The sequence below is a fragment of the Oryx dammah genome, unplaced genomic scaffold (genome assembly GCF_014754425.2).
Source record: "Oryx dammah isolate SB20612 unplaced genomic scaffold, SCBI_Odam_1.1 HiC_scaffold_3, whole genome shotgun sequence".
Lineage (NCBI taxonomy): Eukaryota > Metazoa > Chordata > Mammalia > Artiodactyla > Bovidae > Oryx > Oryx dammah.
The window spans coordinates 25,970,752-25,989,556 of record NW_024070187.1 but is presented as its reverse complement, the minus strand read 5'-3'; the positions used below and the strand labels follow the sequence as shown (position 1 = coordinate 25,989,556).

The following is an 18,805-nucleotide window of genomic DNA, read 5'->3' as shown; positions in this document are numbered from 1 at the left end:
GCCTGACAAGACTAAGTGGCTAAGATTAGGTCTCACAGCTAGTAAGCAGAGACAGATTTTGAGTCTAGGTAGTCTAGCTCCAGAGCTCACACTCCTAACCACTTCTGTATAAAAGCTCATGTTATATTTACCATCAAATCTATAAACTGCAGAATAATGAAACAGGAATGTCAAGAACAAGAAGCAGTCTTAATCTAAAGATCCAGGATTCATTTAGCAGTGAAACTGTAATACCATCTTTAAAGGTAGTAGCAAAACACTAATTAACAGCAAGCCACTCCAGTACTCTTGCCTAGAAAATCCCATGGACGGAGGAGCTTGGTGCAGGCTACTGTCCGTGGGGTCGCAAAGAGGCGGGCACGACTGAGCGACTTCACTTCACTTCACTTCACTTAAAATTACATATATAGGAAGAAGTGTGTATATGTTGTGTGCATGAGAGAGAGGAGAACTAGGCAATCAAAGCATGAAACGTAATGGAAATCTATTGCTTTTATCTGTCCAGCATCCCTCTACTATTTGCTCAAAATAGCATATTTACCACTCTTGGGACAATCAAACCTACCGTATTTTGTGTTTTAAAAGGAACTTCCAAACACAGGAACCCCTGACCCAAGAAGCACAGGTATGGGTCCATAATAAAACCAAACCAGATTTTCCCTACTGACAATTTTAATCTTTAGTGTTGTTAGACATTTAAAAAAAAAAGTGTAAGGAAGTTATGGAATTACATTATCTAATGGAAGTTTGCCATTGAATAATGCAGAAGTTCTTACTACTGAAATACCTGGAATTGTCTTAGTCCTATCCTTCTTTACTGCTTCCCTGGTGGCTCAGCTGGTAAAGAACCCGCCTGCAATGTGGGAGGCCTGGGTTTGATCCCTGGGTGGGGAAGATACCCTGGAGAAGGGAACGGCTACCCACTCCAGTATTCTAGCCTGGAGAATTCCATGGACAGAGGAGCCTGGCAGGTTACAGTCCATGGGGTCACAAAGAGTCAGACACGACTGAACAGCTTTCACTTTCATTTTATCCTTCTTTAAGACCTGTTTGAACAATTCTTCCTTCAAGTCTATGAGCCAACCAAGTACCTTACCTATAAATTTATTAGAAACCTAGTATCTGTCCTAAAAATCCATTTGATTGCTTGCAACCAAAACCCCATAACTGGTAGAAAAGACATTGCTATTAATAATTCAGAAGTCTAATACAAAAATTAATGCATCAGTGATTAGATCTGGGCCTCCAACAGGTCTGCTTGGGTCAGATAGGACTTACCATGACTGCAAAATGTATGTGAAAAGGGTAAAACTTGATGTTAATGATTATGAAAATACTGGAATTAAAACACTGTTTCTGACTGAGTACAAAATGTATGTGAAAAGGGTAAAACTTGATGTCAATGATTATGAAAATACTGGAATTAAAACATTATTTCTGACCATAAATGAACCATTGAAGATTTTCTGGTCACAAACTCTTGAGACGGTATAGAAATAGGAGACAATGGCCATAGCTACAGCTTTAGAGTACAGCCCACAAACCAATTCCTGCGCCCTGCTGTCATTCTTATTCTACATATCTTGACCATCTGTACAACTTTCATGGGCCTTAATAAATTCAGTAGCCCTATTCTCCCACTCAGGAATCTCAAGGACAATGCTTTTAAGTCCTATAGGTTATATAGACTAATGACAAACACCCACCAGACAATTACCATTGGACACACTTCTTTTTCTCTTATTCTATCGCAAAATACAGATTGAAAGGCAAAAGAAAATGATATGAAGGGAAAATATAATATGGCAAGTGACACATTAGTCTATTAGAGGAAGAAAGCATGATTTTTATTAACTCAGACAATTATAATGACTGCTGTAAATTTACCTGCTTTTCTGAAACATTATAGTGTCCTGGACCTGGAACATCTTTCTCAGTGTTAGAGATGACAGTAAAAGTACTTTTCCTGGCAGTCAAAGACAGGAATGGTGCATAGCCACCTATAAGTAAAGTCATATCATTGGCAGATAAGACAGGATTCTAATGATTTCAGAGAAAAAGCACTCAAAATATATAAAATCATTTGGTATATCAATTGCTGAGACTATATATTATCAGAACTAATGTTTAGCCACAGAAGTTGTTGCATTTTAAAAATTCTATATAAGAGTGGAATTAATATTAATATATATTAAATTAAGGACCTATAGAATTGAACTTACTAAACAAAAGAAAAAATACCTAAAGAAAACAAAAGCTTTTTTTCTTCTAAGCATATTTGGTTGGGATGAAAATGGAAGTTCTATTTAACTGATAAAATATTTTCATCCTCAGAAGATCACAGTTTTATATGTTGGAGAAAGCTATTAATTATACAGCTTCCCTGGTGGTTCAACAGTTAAGAGTCTGCTTACAATGTGAGAGACCTGAGTTCGATCCCTGAGTCGAGAAGATACCCTGGAGAAGGAAATGGCAACCTACTCCAGTATTCTTGCCTGGAAAATGCCATGGACAGAGAAGCCTGGCAGGCTACACTCCATGGGGTCATAAAGAGTTGGACATGACTGAGCAACTAACACTTTCACTTTAATTATACCAAATAGCATATATGAATTTATAAAGAGAGCCTAGACTGAAATAATTTAAAGTAAGCTTACAGCAAGTAATTAATATAATGTTTCAGAGAGTTGGACATGACTGAGTGACTAACATTTTCAGCTGCACTTCCTTGCTTGGGTACATGTTTGGCACTCAGTATTTCTTGGATACAAGATATAAGCATAAGATTACTGACATTACTGACATATTCAGTAAATGAACTTATTACACAGATTTAGTCTGCTGAAAGGCTGATAAAAACTTTTTAAGAAATATATCAAGAAAATGAGCACAGTTTAAGTAACATTGATATTCAAGAAAAAATGAAAGAAAACAGAGCAACTATATTCAACAGGTAATAAAAGGATAAAAGTGAGGACTTGAAACTTATGAAAATCTTGTACACCTAAGGAAATGTACACTATGAGGATTTATGGCAATAATTTGTACAGTTTAAAAGCTTGCTAATCTGGACTAATAAAATACATTTTTAAAACCAGAAATAATGTTTTTTTGAGGCCTTCTTGCATTAAAATGCAACTGAAATCAAGATTTATTTGTGTAAGGTCTGAAGCACAAAAGAGGTAAGTAAAATACATACCTTACCCTTAAAAAGAAACAACCTAGTGAAGCATTAAGTGCTAAAATAATTTTAAACAAGTAAAAATATCTGAAGTGCTGAAGTGCCCAGAGGGTCAAAAGGAGGGGAAAGTGAAAGAAAGTGAAGTCGCTCAGTCGTGTCCGACTCTTCGAGACCGCAGGGACTGCAGCCTACCAGGCTCCTCCGCCCATGGGATTTTCCAGGCAAGAGTACTAGAGTGGGTTGCCATTTCCTTCTCCAATGCATGAAAGTGAAAAGTGAAAGTGAAATCGCTTAGTCGTGTCCGACTCTTCACGATCCCATGGACTGCAGCCTACCAGGCTCCTCCGCTCATGGGATTTTCCAGGCAAGAGTACTGGAGTGGGGTGCCATTGCCTTCTCCAAAAGGACGGTAAGTTCTCAACAATACTGAGGTGATTCGAAAAAAATTCATGAATGACGTAAAAACTCTGGGTGTTAATTTAGTGACTGATGGTTTGAATTTGCTGTTCAAAACAAAAACAAACAAAACCACACAAGGTCCGCAAGAACAGAAATCCTTAAAAGGAAGCCAAGGTCCATTTTGAAAAGACAAGGGTTGTCTGATAGAGCAGAGAAATCCAGTACAGAAGTTGAAATGTTCCAAAATGGGGTAAGCAACCAAAGAACAAAATACAGATTTCAAATGAAACACACATACAGGCACACACAAACCAAGCTACAGATTATATCAAGGAAATAGTGCAAACAACCAGAGAGTGTTCTTCCAAGAGGCAGAGAAATATGTCCTATAATCTGGAGAAAAGTCAATGAAAAGAAATAGATCTTGAAATGAGAAAACGGAACTAGCACAAGAAACATTACAGTATCTATTATAAATATTTTTCATATGTTCAACAAGATAGAAGAAAGATGAACATGAGGATATAAAAAAGACCCAAAGAAAACTTCTGATAGTATACTTGAGACTAATAACTACTTTTTAACTTATTATGAGATTTATAACTACTTTTATGTGGGTTAACAAGACATTTTTTTCTCAGTTTCTAATCACTTTAAAAAATAATTGTGGAAATTCCCTGGTGGTCCAGTGGCTAAAACTCTGTGCTCAAGACACAGGGGGGCTGGGTTTGATCCCTGGTCAGGGAACTAGTTCCCACATGCCACAACTAAGACTCTGTGCAGCCAAATAAATAAAAATAAATATTAAAAAAATAATAATAATTGTTTTAAACAAAAACAATTTTGATTTATTGTGGCATTACAGTATCTGTAAATATAAAATATTTAGCCACAATAGCACTGAGAATGAGATGAGGAAAACAGAAGATGTACAGCTCATATACTATACATGAAGTGGTACAATATTATTTGAAGATAGTGTTAAGTTAGAGATGTATATTGTAAACTCTAGAGGAACCACTAAAAAATAAAAGAAAGCTACAGCTAGTAAACCAATAGTAGAGATAAAAACAAAACCATCTTTTTTTAAACTCAAATCATTCAACTATAACAGGGAAAGAAGCAAAGGGAAACAAAGAACAGATGAGAAAAATAGCAAACTCTAAGAGAGTAAATTTAAACACAACAATATTGGTAACAAAATTAAATGGAAAATGTCTAAACACCCCAATTAAAGATATTGTCAGACTTGATAAAAAAGCAACATCTAACTTCAGGGAGTCTATAGGAAACCCTCTTAAAACATAAAGACACAGAGATGAAAGGATGAGAAAAGATGTATCATACATCAATGCATCGAAAAAAACCTGCTGTGACTAAATTAAAATCCAACAAGGCAGATTTTAGAACAACGAATACCAGGAATAAGAGACATTTCATTATGTTAAAGGGATCATTTCATCAATACGATTCATTGACCCATTAAGAAAGGCAAGGAAGTAATTGCCATAAAAATTAGAATAGTGAAGAAAACTACAGGCCAATATTACTGATGAACATAGATGCAAAAATCCTCAACAAAATTATAGCAATCAGAATCCAACAACACATTAAAAAGATCATACACCATGACCAAGTGGGCTTTATCCCAGGGATGCAAGGATTCTTCAATGTCCACAAATCAATCAGTGTAATTCACCACATTAACAAATTGAAAAATAAAAGCCATATGATTATCTCAATAGATGCAGAGAAGGCCTTTGACAAAATTCAACATCCACTTATGATAAAAACTCTCCAGAAAGCAGGAATAGAAGGAACATACCTCAACATAATAAAAGCTGTACATGACAAACCCACAACAAACATTATCCTCAATGGTGAAAAATTGAAAGCATTTCCCCTAAAGTCAGGAACAAGACAAGGGTGCCCACTTTCACCACTACTATTCAACATAGTTCTGGAAGTTTTGGCCACAGCAATCAGAGCAGAAAAAGAAATAAAAGGAGTCCAAATTGGAAAAGAAGAAGCAAAACTCTCACTGTTTGCAGATGACATGATCCTCTACACAGAAAACCCTAAAGACTCCACCAGAAAATTACTAGAGCTAATCAATGAATATAGTAAAGTTGCAGGATATAAAATCAACACACAGAAATCCCTTGCATGCCCATACACTAATAATGAGAAAGTAGAAAAAGAAATTAAGGAAACAATTCCATTCACCATTGCAACGAAAAGAATAAAATACTTCAGAATATATCTACCTAAAGAAACTAAAGACCTATATATAGAAAACTATAAAACACTGGTGAAAGAAATCAAAGAGGACACTAATAGATGGAGAAATATACCAAGTTCATGGATCAGAAGAATCAATATGGTGAAAATGAGTATACTACCCAAAGCAATCTACAGATTCAATGCAATCCCTATCAAGCTACCAGCAATATTTTTCACAGAGCTAGAACAAATAATTTCACAATTTGTATGGAAATACAAAAAACCTCAAATAGCCAAAGCAATCTTGAGAAAGAAGTTTGGAACTGGAGGAATCAACCTGCCTGACTTCAGGCTCTATTACAAAGCCACAGTCATCAAGACAGTATGGTACTGGCACAAAGACAGAAATATAGATCAATGGAACAAAATAGAAAGCCGAGAGATAAATCCACACACCTATGGACACCTTATCTTCGACAAAGGAGGCAAGAATATACAATGGATTAAAGACAATCTCTTTAACAAGTGGTGCTGGGATAACTGGTCAACCACTTGTAAAAGAATGAAACTAGATCACTTTCTAACACCATACACAAAAATAAACTCAAAATGGATTAAAGATCTAAACATAAGATGAGAAACTATAAAACTCCTAGAGGAGAACACAGGCAAAACACTCTCAGACATAAACCACACAGCAGGATCCTCTATGATCCACCTCCCAGAATACTGGAAATAAAAGCAAAAATAAACAAATGGGATCTAATTAAAATTAAAAGCTTCTTCACAACAAAGGAAACTAGAAGCAAGGTGAAAAGACAGCCTTTGGAATGGGAGAAAATAATAGCAAATGAAGCAACTGACAAACAACTAATCTCAAAAACATACAAGCAACTTATGCAGCTCAATTCCAGAAAAATAAATGACCCAATCAAAAAATGGGTCAAAGAACTAAATAGACATTTCTCCAAAGAAGATATACGGATGGCTAACAAACACATGAAAAGATGCTCAACATCACTCATTATCACCAGTCAGAATGGCAGCGATCCAAAAGTCTACAAGCAATAAATGCTGGAGAGGGTGTGAAGAAAAGGGAACCCTCTTACACTGTTGGTGGGAATGCAAACTAGTACAGCCACTATGGAGAACAGTGTGGAGATTCCTTAAAAAATTGCAAATAGAACTGCCTTATAACCCAGCAATCCCACTGCTGGGCATACACACTGAGGAAACCAGAAGAGACACGTGTACCCCAATGTTCATCGCAGCTCTGTTTATAATAGCCAGGACATGGAAGCAACCTAGATGTCCATCAGCAGATGAATGGATAAGAAAGCTGTGGTACATATACACAATGGAGTATTACTCAGCCATTAAAAAGAATACATTTGAATCAGTTCTAATGAGGTGGATGAAACTGGAGCCGATTATACAGAGTGAAGTAAGCCAGAAAGAAAAACACCAATACAGTATACTAACACATATATATGGAATTTAGAAAGATGGTAACAATAACCCTGTATGCAAGACAGCAAAAGAGACACAGATGTATAGAACAGACTTTTGGACTCTGTGGGAGGGGAGGGTGGGATGATTTGGGAGAATGGCATTGAAACGTATACTATCATGTAAAAAACGAATCACCAGTCTATGTTCAATACAGGATACAGGATGTTTGGGGCCGGTGCACAGGGATGATCCAGAGAGATGATATGGAGTGGGAGGTTGGAGTGGGAGGTGGGACTGGGGTTCAGGATTGGGAACTCATGTACACCCGTGGCTGATTTATGTCAATGTATGGCAAAACCAATACAGTATTGTAAAGCAAAATAAAGTAAAAATAAAAATTTTTTTTAAAAATTAGAATAGTGGTTACCAGTAGGGGAGAAGGTAAGAGTTATGAATGAAAAAGAAAATTTTGCAATGCCATATTTCTTTGAGTATTCATTTTTTAAGTTGTATGTTTATATTTTATGTGATTTTCTGTATAAGTATTTCATCTCACAATTAAAGGTTTTTTTTTTTTTTTTAATTTTGGTGTATATAGACACTGGGATAATGTGAGACAGATATGAAAATGAAGAAAGCTAAGCTCAGGGCTAGTTCTGAGGCAGCTGTCATCAAAACATGGCAGAGATTCTAAATGAATCTATCTAAAGAAATATAAAATGAATTGCAAAATACTGAAATTCATATAAAATGGAGGAACCTCCAATAGCCCATGTGTTCAAAAGAGATAGTGCTCATAAAACCTTCACTGAAGTTTCCCAAAATTAATCATATAAAATCTTTCATCAATAGGTTAAAAGTTTACATAAAATACTGAGCTCAAGTAAAACCACAAGAAAATTAAAATGTTTTTACTAATAAGCTCCATAAGAGAAGGGGATTTTCTGCTTTATTCATAATTATATGCCTATTTACCTATGGTTTACAGTTATGGTGACAAACTGTCTCAGTTTGCCCAGGACACAGGACTGGTAGTGCTAAAATCAGGACATTCCCAGACGAACCAGGATGGTTTGTCTCTCTATCATACCGCCCTGCACACTAAACAATAAATGTAGATATTCTAAACTACTCCTTTAGTCATTCATTCAGCAATACTAAATGCTTTATTATGTGTCAGAGAGAGGCAATGAGAGTGCAATAACAAATAAGCCAAAACCCTGGCCTCAACTAGAGGGAAAGCCAGACAAATAAACAAATACTTACATTACACACAGAGTTGCCAATAATTAAGGTATAAAATATAGGAGTAAAGGGTTCTGTCACATTAGGGTTGGTGAAATGAAAGACAAAAAGTTTGATTTGAGACATATAATATATTGACATGTGAAGTTCCAACAATAAATGATAAGTCAAACTGTCAGGTAGAAAGAAGAAATGAAGAATGTAGGAGGATAAGATTTGAGAAGAATAAGTTCAATTTGAGATATATTGTTTGAGGCACCAATAGCAGAAAATAAATCAGACTGGCATGAAGCAATAAAAGTCAGTCTATTTTCTGAGATAGAAGGTGAGCAGCTGGGGGATAAAGTACAAGTTCTATAGCCACAATTACAGATACAAAGCAAGCAGGGCATTCTTCACATAAAAGCAATAACTTTGAAACATACTCATCTTCAGGGATATCAACATTTACAGCAATCACATTTTTTAATATAAACTTAAATACAGATAAATTGCATTCCCTCAAATGGTCTCCTGAATTCTGTCTGAATGGCTAATAAGATAAAGTCATTATTGCTGGCATAAGCACATAGGCAAGAGTGTAAGACCAGCACATAGGCAGGAGTCTAAGTCCATGGACAGCTCATGCTTCTATGGCAGATTAAACTAATACCTTGTCTATAAAAAAAGAAATTTGGCAAAAAATATATTAACAGCCAGCATTATCCAGTTTAGATAACTAATAGAGAACCAATACAGATAACTAATACATTTTAACATGGGGTACCATTTATTATGTAAATCAAGCCCAGAAAACAATGAAATATTCCTTAGCACAATAATGCCAGGAGCTGTCCATTATTAAAGGGACTATGCTTTTATCATATTTTACTAGGCTGGTCATTTATGGCAGATTTCCTTAATGAGGTAAGATTTTCTTGCTTCTCAGATAATTCGCAAGAAAATCAGGAGCAGCTCTCACTAATCTGGATCTGGAATATCCATTATCTCTCCCACTCATGAAATCTGAATCATGAAGTCAGTCCTATTGCTTTCAGGCTGAAAATCCTGGGTAGAAAAGAGTCTCCCTGATCAGCTGGACAAAAGTCGAGGCAATGAAGTTTGCAGATTAATGTGGAAAGAATTTCCTGAGGAAAATATGAAGACAATACACTAGAGGACTGACCAAGCAGAGTACAGTAAGCGAAGAATGCTAACGAGGAGAGAAAGGTTGGAAATAAAGAATATCCGCACTGTTCTTCTGAAGTTTTAAAGAAAGTGAAAAGTGAAAGTGAAAGTGAAGTCGCTCAGTCATGTCAGACTCTTTGCAACCCCGTGGACTGTAACCTACCAGGCTTCTCTGTCCATGGGATTCTCCAGGCAAGAATACTGGAGTGGGTTGCCATTTCCTTCTCCAGGGGATCTTCCCGACCCAGGGATTGAACCCAGGTCTCCTGGCTTGCAGGCAGACACTTTAACCTCTGAGCCACCAGGGAAGCCCTTTATTACTGATCTCAAAGAAGTGAAAGGCAGAATGTACCTAGAAAAGTGGTAACAGCTACTTTCAATTACCTTGCCAGGGAATCTGGTAGAAAAATGACTGAAGAGATGCCTATGCCCTCTATTGATTATTATTATTAGCATGTCTGCTGAGTACTGCTAAAACAAGATTCCATATGATGCAGTTGCTCAAAGTTGCCAAGAATGGAATTTCCTAGCTTCCTTCATAGATCAACAAGGCACAATTCTATAAAGCAGTAAAAGGACCTTGCAAACCCTAGTTACTTATCTCCAATCAGAGTTCACACAGAGAAGAATTAAAAACTCTTATAACATGACACGTGTAACTCATCAGATTTTTCGAACTTTACTTCAAGAATTACTGTTTTGCTATTTTTTTAACTAAGCACTTGGGTGTTAGAATATTGAGCTAAAAACTGAGACTAATACAGTGGGGATCTTGGTTACTGCCCTCAAAAATCTCACAGTGGGGCAGCCAGGTAAGTAAACACATAATTACAATACAGTACCAAAGTCCTTTGACTATTATTAAGGAGTCAAAGAAGAAAGACCTGGGACAGACTGGAGTCAGAGAAAAACTTCACCTGGGGCTCAAGACATAAGTAAATTAGCCAAGTAAGGAAAGATGAGAGAACATACCCAGCAAAGGTAGCAACAGGTACAAAGGAATGGAGGTGAGTGAGCATGAATTTACAGATAATGCAAGGCTGGAATTGCTAATGTGTTGGTTAAGTGTTAGTGGAGATATAGATCACATTAGACATAAAACAGACATTGTTAGAGACTGAAATAGAGGGAAATGAGAAATATTTTATTGACAAAAGTGTTAGTCGCTCAGCTGTGTCCAACTTTTTGCCAACCCCATGGACTGTAGCCCACTAGGCTCCTCTGTCCATGGAATTCTCCAGACAAGAATACTGGAGTGGGTTGCCATTCTCTTCTCCAGGGGATCTTCCCAACCCAGGGAACAAACTCAGGTCTCGTGCATTGCAGGCAGATTCTTTACCGTCAGAGCCACCAGGGAAGCCCTTGTTTCAGAATAAAAATAACAAATCCCAAACTAAGTCAAGGGCAGTTAAATGAAGAAAGGGAACTAGTTCGAGAGATAAAGACAAGAAAGAATCAATAGGTCCTAAGATCAATGAGGGTGATTAGAGGGGGAAAAAAGGAGTCTACAGTAATTTCAAAGCTTAAAGTTTCTAACTGACTGATAGGGAATTTTTTTTCAAAGGGCCCAGTAATTCTGGGGAAACTGGTAAGTTCAGACAGTTTAGGTACAGATGCCTAAAAAAAGTAAAAGACCTTATCAAAAGAAAGCTCATCTTAGAGATATGAAACACCTGTTATCACCGGAGTCATCAGAATATAGATAGCAGTTGAAGCTGTGGATTTGAATGAGAAAGTAAACATGAGAAAAGTAACAAGCAAATGATGGAAAGTACAGTACATAAACACGTAAAAGGTATTTAGAAATACCTTAAGATAAAAATCTTTAAAGAAGACTATGGAGTATTGGTTAGAGAGGGGAAAATGATACTTTGATTCAGCATTTAACAAATGTTTATTGTCTCCCAACCATGTACCAGGCACTGTTACAACAGTTAGGAAAAGAACCAGCAAAAAGATGTTACAGACACCAGAGAAAGAAGTATCTCTTTAAAAAAGAGTGGTAAGTTGTGTCAAAATAAAATAAAGATAGAAAAGTGTAAACATTTTCGGTGGTCGTTGGCGGCTAATAAATTGGTAGGAAGGTAATGCTTGTAACTCAGCTGCATTAAATAAAGACACATAATAAGCTCCAAAAACACTGATATCAATATCAGAAGCTGAAAGGCAGTAAAATTCAGGATTAAAACAATGTCAAAAGACAAATTAGTACTCCAAAGAAACCTAAATCAACCTACCATCCTAATCTCATCAATCATGTCAATGGAATAATAGATCCTAGCACTTATTCAAAAATACAGGAATTGTGTGGGAATAGGGAAAATGTAGGCTAAAAAGGAAAAAAGTTTAATTTGGATGGTATCAAGGCCCACAAAAAATCAGATTAGAAAAAGCAGAAACCAAATTATTAAAAGTTACCCCATCCACTAACTGCAAACAAATGAGAGCAAATAATTACTTAAATTATCCATTCCCATTTCACCTCTCAACAGGTCAGGTGGTCTGGTATTCTTACGGAATGTGGGATAAAGGAGCTCTCATTAAGTAAGTTCAAGTAGATGGTGATGGTCAGATAGAAGGCATCTACCTGAAAAAAAGATATTCCAAAACAAATATAAAAGTTTTATCTTAGTAAATGTTTCTAGGAAAGGTGTGTGAGGCAGGCAGGATTACAAAGAAGAGACAGAAGGTGGTAAGAAGCACACAGGTGATTTGGAGACTCATATAGTAAACGAAACATTTCATGCAAAAGTGAAGTCACTCAGTTGTGTCCAACTTTGCAATCCCATGGACTGTAGCCCACCAGGCTCCTTGGTCCATGGCATTTTCCAGGCATGAATACTGGAGTGGGTTGCCATTTCCTTCTCTGGGGATTTTCCCAACCCAGGGTTGAACCCAGCCAGGTCTCCCACATGGTAGGCAGATGCTTTACCGTCTGAGCTACTGGACACAATAAAGGACAGAAATGGTATGGACCTAACAGAAGCAGAAGATATTAAGAAGAGGTGGAAAGAATACACAGAAGAACTGTACAAAAAAGATCTTCACCAAGATAATCACAATGGTGTGATCACTCACCTAGAGCCAGACATCCTGAAATTCGAAGTCAAGTGGGCCTTAGGAAGATCACTACAAACAAAGCTAGTGGAGGTGATGGAATTCCAGTTGAGATATTTCAAATCCTGAAAGATGATGCTGTGAAAGTGCTGCACTCAATATGCCAGCAAATTTGGAAAACTCACCAGTGGCCACAGGACTGGAAAAGGTCAGTTTTCATTTCAATCCCAAAGAAAGGCAATGCCAAAGAATGTTCAAACTACTGCACAATTGCACTCAACTCACACAATAGCAAAGTAATGTTCGAAATTCTCCAAGCCAGGCTTCAATAGGACATGAATTGTGAACTTCCAGATGTTCAAGCTGGTTTTAGAAAAGGCAGAGGAACCAGAGATCAAACTGCCAATATCCATTGGATCATCAAAAAAGCAAGAGAGTTCCAGAAAAATATCTACTTCTGCTTTATTGACTATGCCAAAGCATTTGATTGTGTAGACCACAACAAACTCTGGAAAATTCTTCAAGAGATGGGAATACCAGACCACCTGACCTGCCTCTTGAAAAATCTGTACACAGGTCAAGAAGCAACAGTTAGAACTGGACATGGAACAACAGACTGCTTCCAAATGGAAAAGGAGTACATCAAGGCTGTATATTGTCACCCTACTTATTTAACTTATACGCAGAGTACATCATGAATAACTCTGGGCTGGATGAAGCACAAGCTGGAATCAAGATTGCCAGGAGAAATATCAATAACCTCAGATATGCATATGACACCACCCTTATGGAAGAAAGTGAAGAGGAACTAAAAAGCCTCTTGATGAAAGTGAAAGAGGAGGAAAAGAAAGCTGTGGTACATATACACAATGGAGTATTACTCAGCCATTAAAAAGAATACATTTGAATCCGTTCTAATGAGGTGGATGAAACTGGAGCCGATTATACAGAGTGAAGTAAGCCAGAAAGAAAAACACCAATACAGTATACTAACACATATACATGGAATTTAGAAAGATGGTAACGATAACCCTGTATGTGAGACAGCAAAAGAGACATGGATGTATAGAACGGACTTTTGGACTCTGTGGGAGAGGGAGAGGGTGGGATGATTTGGGAGAATGGCATTGAAACATGTATAATATCATATAAGAAACGAATTGCCAGTCCAGGTTTGATGCAGGATACAGGATGCTTGGGGCTGGTGCACTGGGATGACCCAGAGCAATGGTATGGGGAGGGAGGTGGGAGGGGGGTTCAGGATTGGGAACACGTGTACAGCCATGGCGGATTCATGTTGATATATGGCAAAACCAATACAATATTGTAAAGTAAACAATAATAATAATAAAATAAAATAAATAAATAAAATCATTATTTTTCCTGCAAAAAAAAGAAAATGAAAGAGGAGAATGAAAAAGTTGGCTTAAAGCTCAACATTCAGAAAATGAAGATCATGGCATCCGGTCCTATCACTTCATGGCAAATAGATGGGGAAACAGTGGAAACAGTGACAGACTATTTTTTGGAGCTCCAAAATCATTGCAGATGGTGACTGCAGCCATGAAATTAAAAGACGTTTGCTCCTTGGAAGAAAAGTTATGACCAACCTAGATAGCATATTAAAAATCAGAGACATTACTTTGCCAACAAAGGTCCATCTAGTCAAGGCTGTAGTTTTTCCAGTAGTCATGTATTGATGTGAGAGTTGGACTATAAAGAAAGCTGAGCATCGAGGAATTGATGCTCTTGAACTATGGTGTTGAGGAGGATTCTTAAGAGTCCCTTGGACTGAAAAGACATCCAACCAGTCCATCCTAAAGGAAATCAGTCCTGAATATTCATTGGAAGCTGATACTCCAATACTTTGGCCACCTGATGCAAAGAACTGACTCATTTAAATAGACCCTGATGCTGGAAAAGATTGAAGGCAGGAGGAGAAGAGGCGACAGAGGATGAGATAGTTGGACGCCATCACCGACTCAACGGACATGAGTTGGAATAAATTTCGGGAGTTGTGGATAGACAAGGAGGCCTGGCATGCTGCAGTCCATGGGGTCGCAAAGAGGCGGGCACGACTAAACTGAACTGAACTGATAGTCAACTGGGACAGGGAAATCAAAATCCCAGATCGAATCTGCAGCATTTAAACTAACATGTAAAAAACCATTGTGAAATCAAAAAGGCAATATGCTTACTGGTCTAGTGAAATTGGAAAAATTAGTTTACCATCTGTAAAAATAGGGAGAGAATTTTCCCTGCATACTTCATGTTCTGTTATACCTATGGAGTTGTACTATAGTATTTAACTCAGGCACACATGAGCGGGGCAGGCTGAAAGTGAGGCGCCTGTCACAAAAGGCTTGCCTTTCTCTACATCTTACCTGTTGCCTGCTGCCTCAGGTAAGGAACCTGGTAAGATCCAGGACCCACACGATCCTCGGTGCTGCCACCTTCAGCCAATCTAAGCACACGGGGAGCCCGATCATACATAATGACGTGAGGGGAGGGGTGCGCGGCTGCAAAGGGATTAATAGAGCAGCTAGAAGAAATGGTGGAGCAAAAAGTCGTCAACAAACTCAGAAGACTCGAGAAGAATATCTGTAAACGGAGGAGCTCGCGCAGGGGCTATCGCCCCACCTGCTGATTGGTGTCAGATTTCTCCCAGGCGACGTCGAGCCGCATGGAAAACTTGAAAACAGTGTAACCAGACGTAAGACTTCCACAGAATCATCGGTTCACCAGCCTAAGCCTGAAGCCGCTCCAAGGAACGAGGTTAAGCACTAGGCGCCCGCCCCCGTGCTTCCGGCCATGCCTCCGCCCATTTCTCTCCTCCCGGAAGTCTCCGGACTAAAGGTTGGGGAGCTTTTCTCGAGCCGCGCCCTGGGAGCATGCGCACCGAGCCGCAAGCCTTGCTAACGCGCTCCGCCCGGCACTCTGGGCTTCCTAAAGAAAAGAACATACTCGAACCCCCGCGGTCCTCTTACTTTTCTAACTACATTGGATCCTGACTCGTCAGAAAACCTCTAGAAAACGCATTAGGAGTTAGGACTAATTTGATTGTGATCCATTTTCCCTTTAAGTCAGGGCGGCTGGGAAAGAGACTAGCAAAAATTGTGAAATAAAAGTCTTACTACGAAAAGAAACGATTTTGTGCCCACACTCCCACCACTACTATACTCACACCTCGGGGGTAAAGAAAGCACTTCTAACTTTATCCCAGATATAGTCCACACTGTGGCTCAGAAAGACCCAGAAGGTGATGGTGACAAAAACAGAAAACCCGGGGGAAGAAGAAAAACTCACCAACCGAAGCAATGCAAATGCAGGTAACTGAAAGGTACTTCTGCTGTCAGAGGCCAAGCAACAGCAGCAGACTCAGTACTTTGTTCATAAAGTAAAACAGAAGCGTTGAGAAAGCGCAGCTCCGTACAAGGCGTATCTGCGTCTCACGAATGTATCTGTAGTACCTGTTTTCCTACTCAATAACCTGAATAATTATTTACTCACTTAAAAAACACTGGCATAAACTATAGGTTCAGTATCCTGCTAGGTTGTGGGGACCCAAAGATATAAGAACGTCTTCATCAAGTCTTCTATATCTTATAGAGAAAGAGACGTGTGTAATCCATAACAAGAGAGATGGATAAAATGATTTTTTTTTTAATTTCAGCAGTTTAGACACCGCCCCTTCCTACTATGAAACTGATACTTAACTGTATCAGTCAGTCAGTTCAGTCGCTCAGTGGTGTCCGACTTTTTGTGACCCCATTGACTCCAGCACGCCAGGCTTCCCTGTCCATCACCAACTCCCGAAGCGTGCTCAAACTCATGTCCAAGGAGTCGGTGATACCATACAACCATCTCATCATCTGTCATCCTCTACGGTGACCCCCAAAAGCAAATTCAGGTCCAGGCCATTTTGCTGTAGGCACTGGTGCAGGCTTTCATCTTCTGATTTCTCTCATCTGCAGGAGTCTACATTACTCTTTCCTGCGGTAAGTTTTGCTGTTGAAAATGGAAGTGTCAAAGGAAGCTTTTCTACTTCTTGTCTGGATTTGATTTTTGTCCAAGGGCGCAAACCTAGTTTAGACAAAGGAGCTCTTTATAGGGTCTAGCGAAGCTTGTTTCAGTCAGTCAGTCGGTTCAATCGCTCAGTCGTGTCCGACTCTTTGCGACCCCATGAATCGCAGCACACCAGGCCTCCCAGTCCATCACCAACTCCCGGAGTTCACTCAGATTCATGTCCATCGAGTCAGTGATGCCATCCAGCCATCTCATCCTCGGTCGTCCCCTTCTCCTCCTGCCCCGAATCCCTCCCAGCATCAGAGTCTTTTCCAGTGAGTCAACTCTTCACATGAGGTGGCCAAAGTACTAGAGTTTCAGCTTTAGCATCATTCCTACCAAAGAAATCCCAGGGCTGATGTCCTTCAGAATGGACTGGTTGGATCTCCTTGCAGTCCAAGGGACTCTCAAGAGTCTTCTCCAACACCACAGTTCAAAAGCATCAATTTTTCGGTGCTCAGCTTTCTTCACAGTCCAACTCTCACATCCATACATGACCACAGGAAAAACCATAGCCTTGACTAGACGGACCTTAGTCGGCAAAGTAATGTCTCTGCTTTTGAATATGCTATCTAGGTTGTTTACATTTCTCCAAACTAGGAATGAGCTTCCTAAGTGGCGCTAGTGGTAAAGAACCTGCCTGTCTGCAGGACACATAAGAGATGTCGGTTTGATCCCTGTTTGGGAAGATTCCCTAAAAAGGGCCTGGCAACCCACTCCGGTATTCTTGCCTGGAGAATCCCAAGGACAGAGGAACAGGAGGGGCTACAGTCCACAGGGTCACAAAGAGTCTGACACGACTGAAGCAACTTAGCACACACCCACCAGCTAGGAATACAGAATTTATATCTTGCTGCCACCTCAGTGTGTGGTCTTTCCTCAAATACCTCACATAGAGGGATAGCTGATCAGTGGCAAGACTAGCGTTTCAAAGTCTTGTAGTGAGATCCTATTTAAATATTTGTGGTCAGATCTATTTTAAGTATGACACCACTAAGGTACAGCATCTCGGAGAAGGCAGTGGCACCCCACTCCAGTACTCTTGCCTGGAAAATCCCATGGACGGAGGAGCCTGGTGAGCTGCAGTCCAAGGGGTCGCTAAGAGTCGGACACGACTGGGCAACTTCACTTTCACTTTTCACTTTCATGCATTGGAGCAGGAAATGGCAACCCACTCCAGTGTTCTTGCCTGGAGAATCCCAGGGATGGCGGAGCCTAGTGGGCTGCTGTCTATGGGGTCGCACAGAGTCAGACACGACTGAAGCGACTTAGCAGCAAGGTACAGCATCTACAGTCTTCCTAATTTTGTAACACTTGGTCGCTGAAAATTCTCTATTCCTAACAAAACGCTTTTTTTTTGTAAAGTTCTTAGTGTGAAAATCCTTTATCTATTTCCTTGGTTACTGTGGCTGTTCTAACCTCCCTAGCTTTTATTTCCACCTTATGGTTCAGTAACCAGAATAGTACAAAGTATTTAAGAATTGGAAGAAAGAAAGAAAGTAAAGTCGCTCAGTCGTGTCCAACTCTTTGCGACCCCATGGCCTGTAGCCTACCAGGCTCCTCTGTCCATGGGATTTTCCAGGCAATAGTCCTGGAGCAGATTGCCATTCTACTTTTAAAATGAGAACAACAAACCTTTTTACTTATTTCTCAGTGTGGTAAATATTTCTTAAATAGTTTAGAATGAGTGTGCTGCTAATAAAATTACAATGTTAACATAGAATTATAATTATATATGAACACAAAGTAATTTGATTTAGCATTCCTCAGTTCCTACGAAACAGTTTTAATGTTAATCAACCACACTATATTACCATTACTGTAGTAAGAGATGAAAACTGTCTTTGAATTCAGGTTTATTTGACTGCAAAATTTGGGTTCTTTCCGTTTCTCCATACTGGCTTCCACAAGAATAAACTTTAAAATGAAGCTTGTGCGTGGGAACTCTGCTTTAAGTAGCATTAACTACCTTATAAATATAAAAACTGAATTGTTTTTGAAACTAATTTCTTCATC

The 18,805-nt window shown here is 38.9% G+C and overlaps 1 protein-coding gene across 1 annotated transcript in view; it reads right to left on the bottom strand.

Moving 5' to 3' along the window:
- Positions 1 to 15,217, bottom strand: part of STPG2 (sperm tail PG-rich repeat containing 2) — a 349,046-nt gene extending 333,829 nt beyond the window's left edge. The window contains exons 1-2 of the mRNA XM_040238384.1: positions 15,109 to 15,217; positions 1,888 to 2,000 (exon numbers count right to left, since the gene is read on the bottom strand). Coding sequence (XP_040094318.1) covers positions 1,888 to 2,000; positions 15,109 to 15,217 — 222 coding nt within the window. The remainder of the gene's footprint in view (positions 1 to 1,887; positions 2,001 to 15,108) is intronic.
- Between the last annotated feature and the right edge of the window lie 3,588 nt (positions 15,218 to 18,805).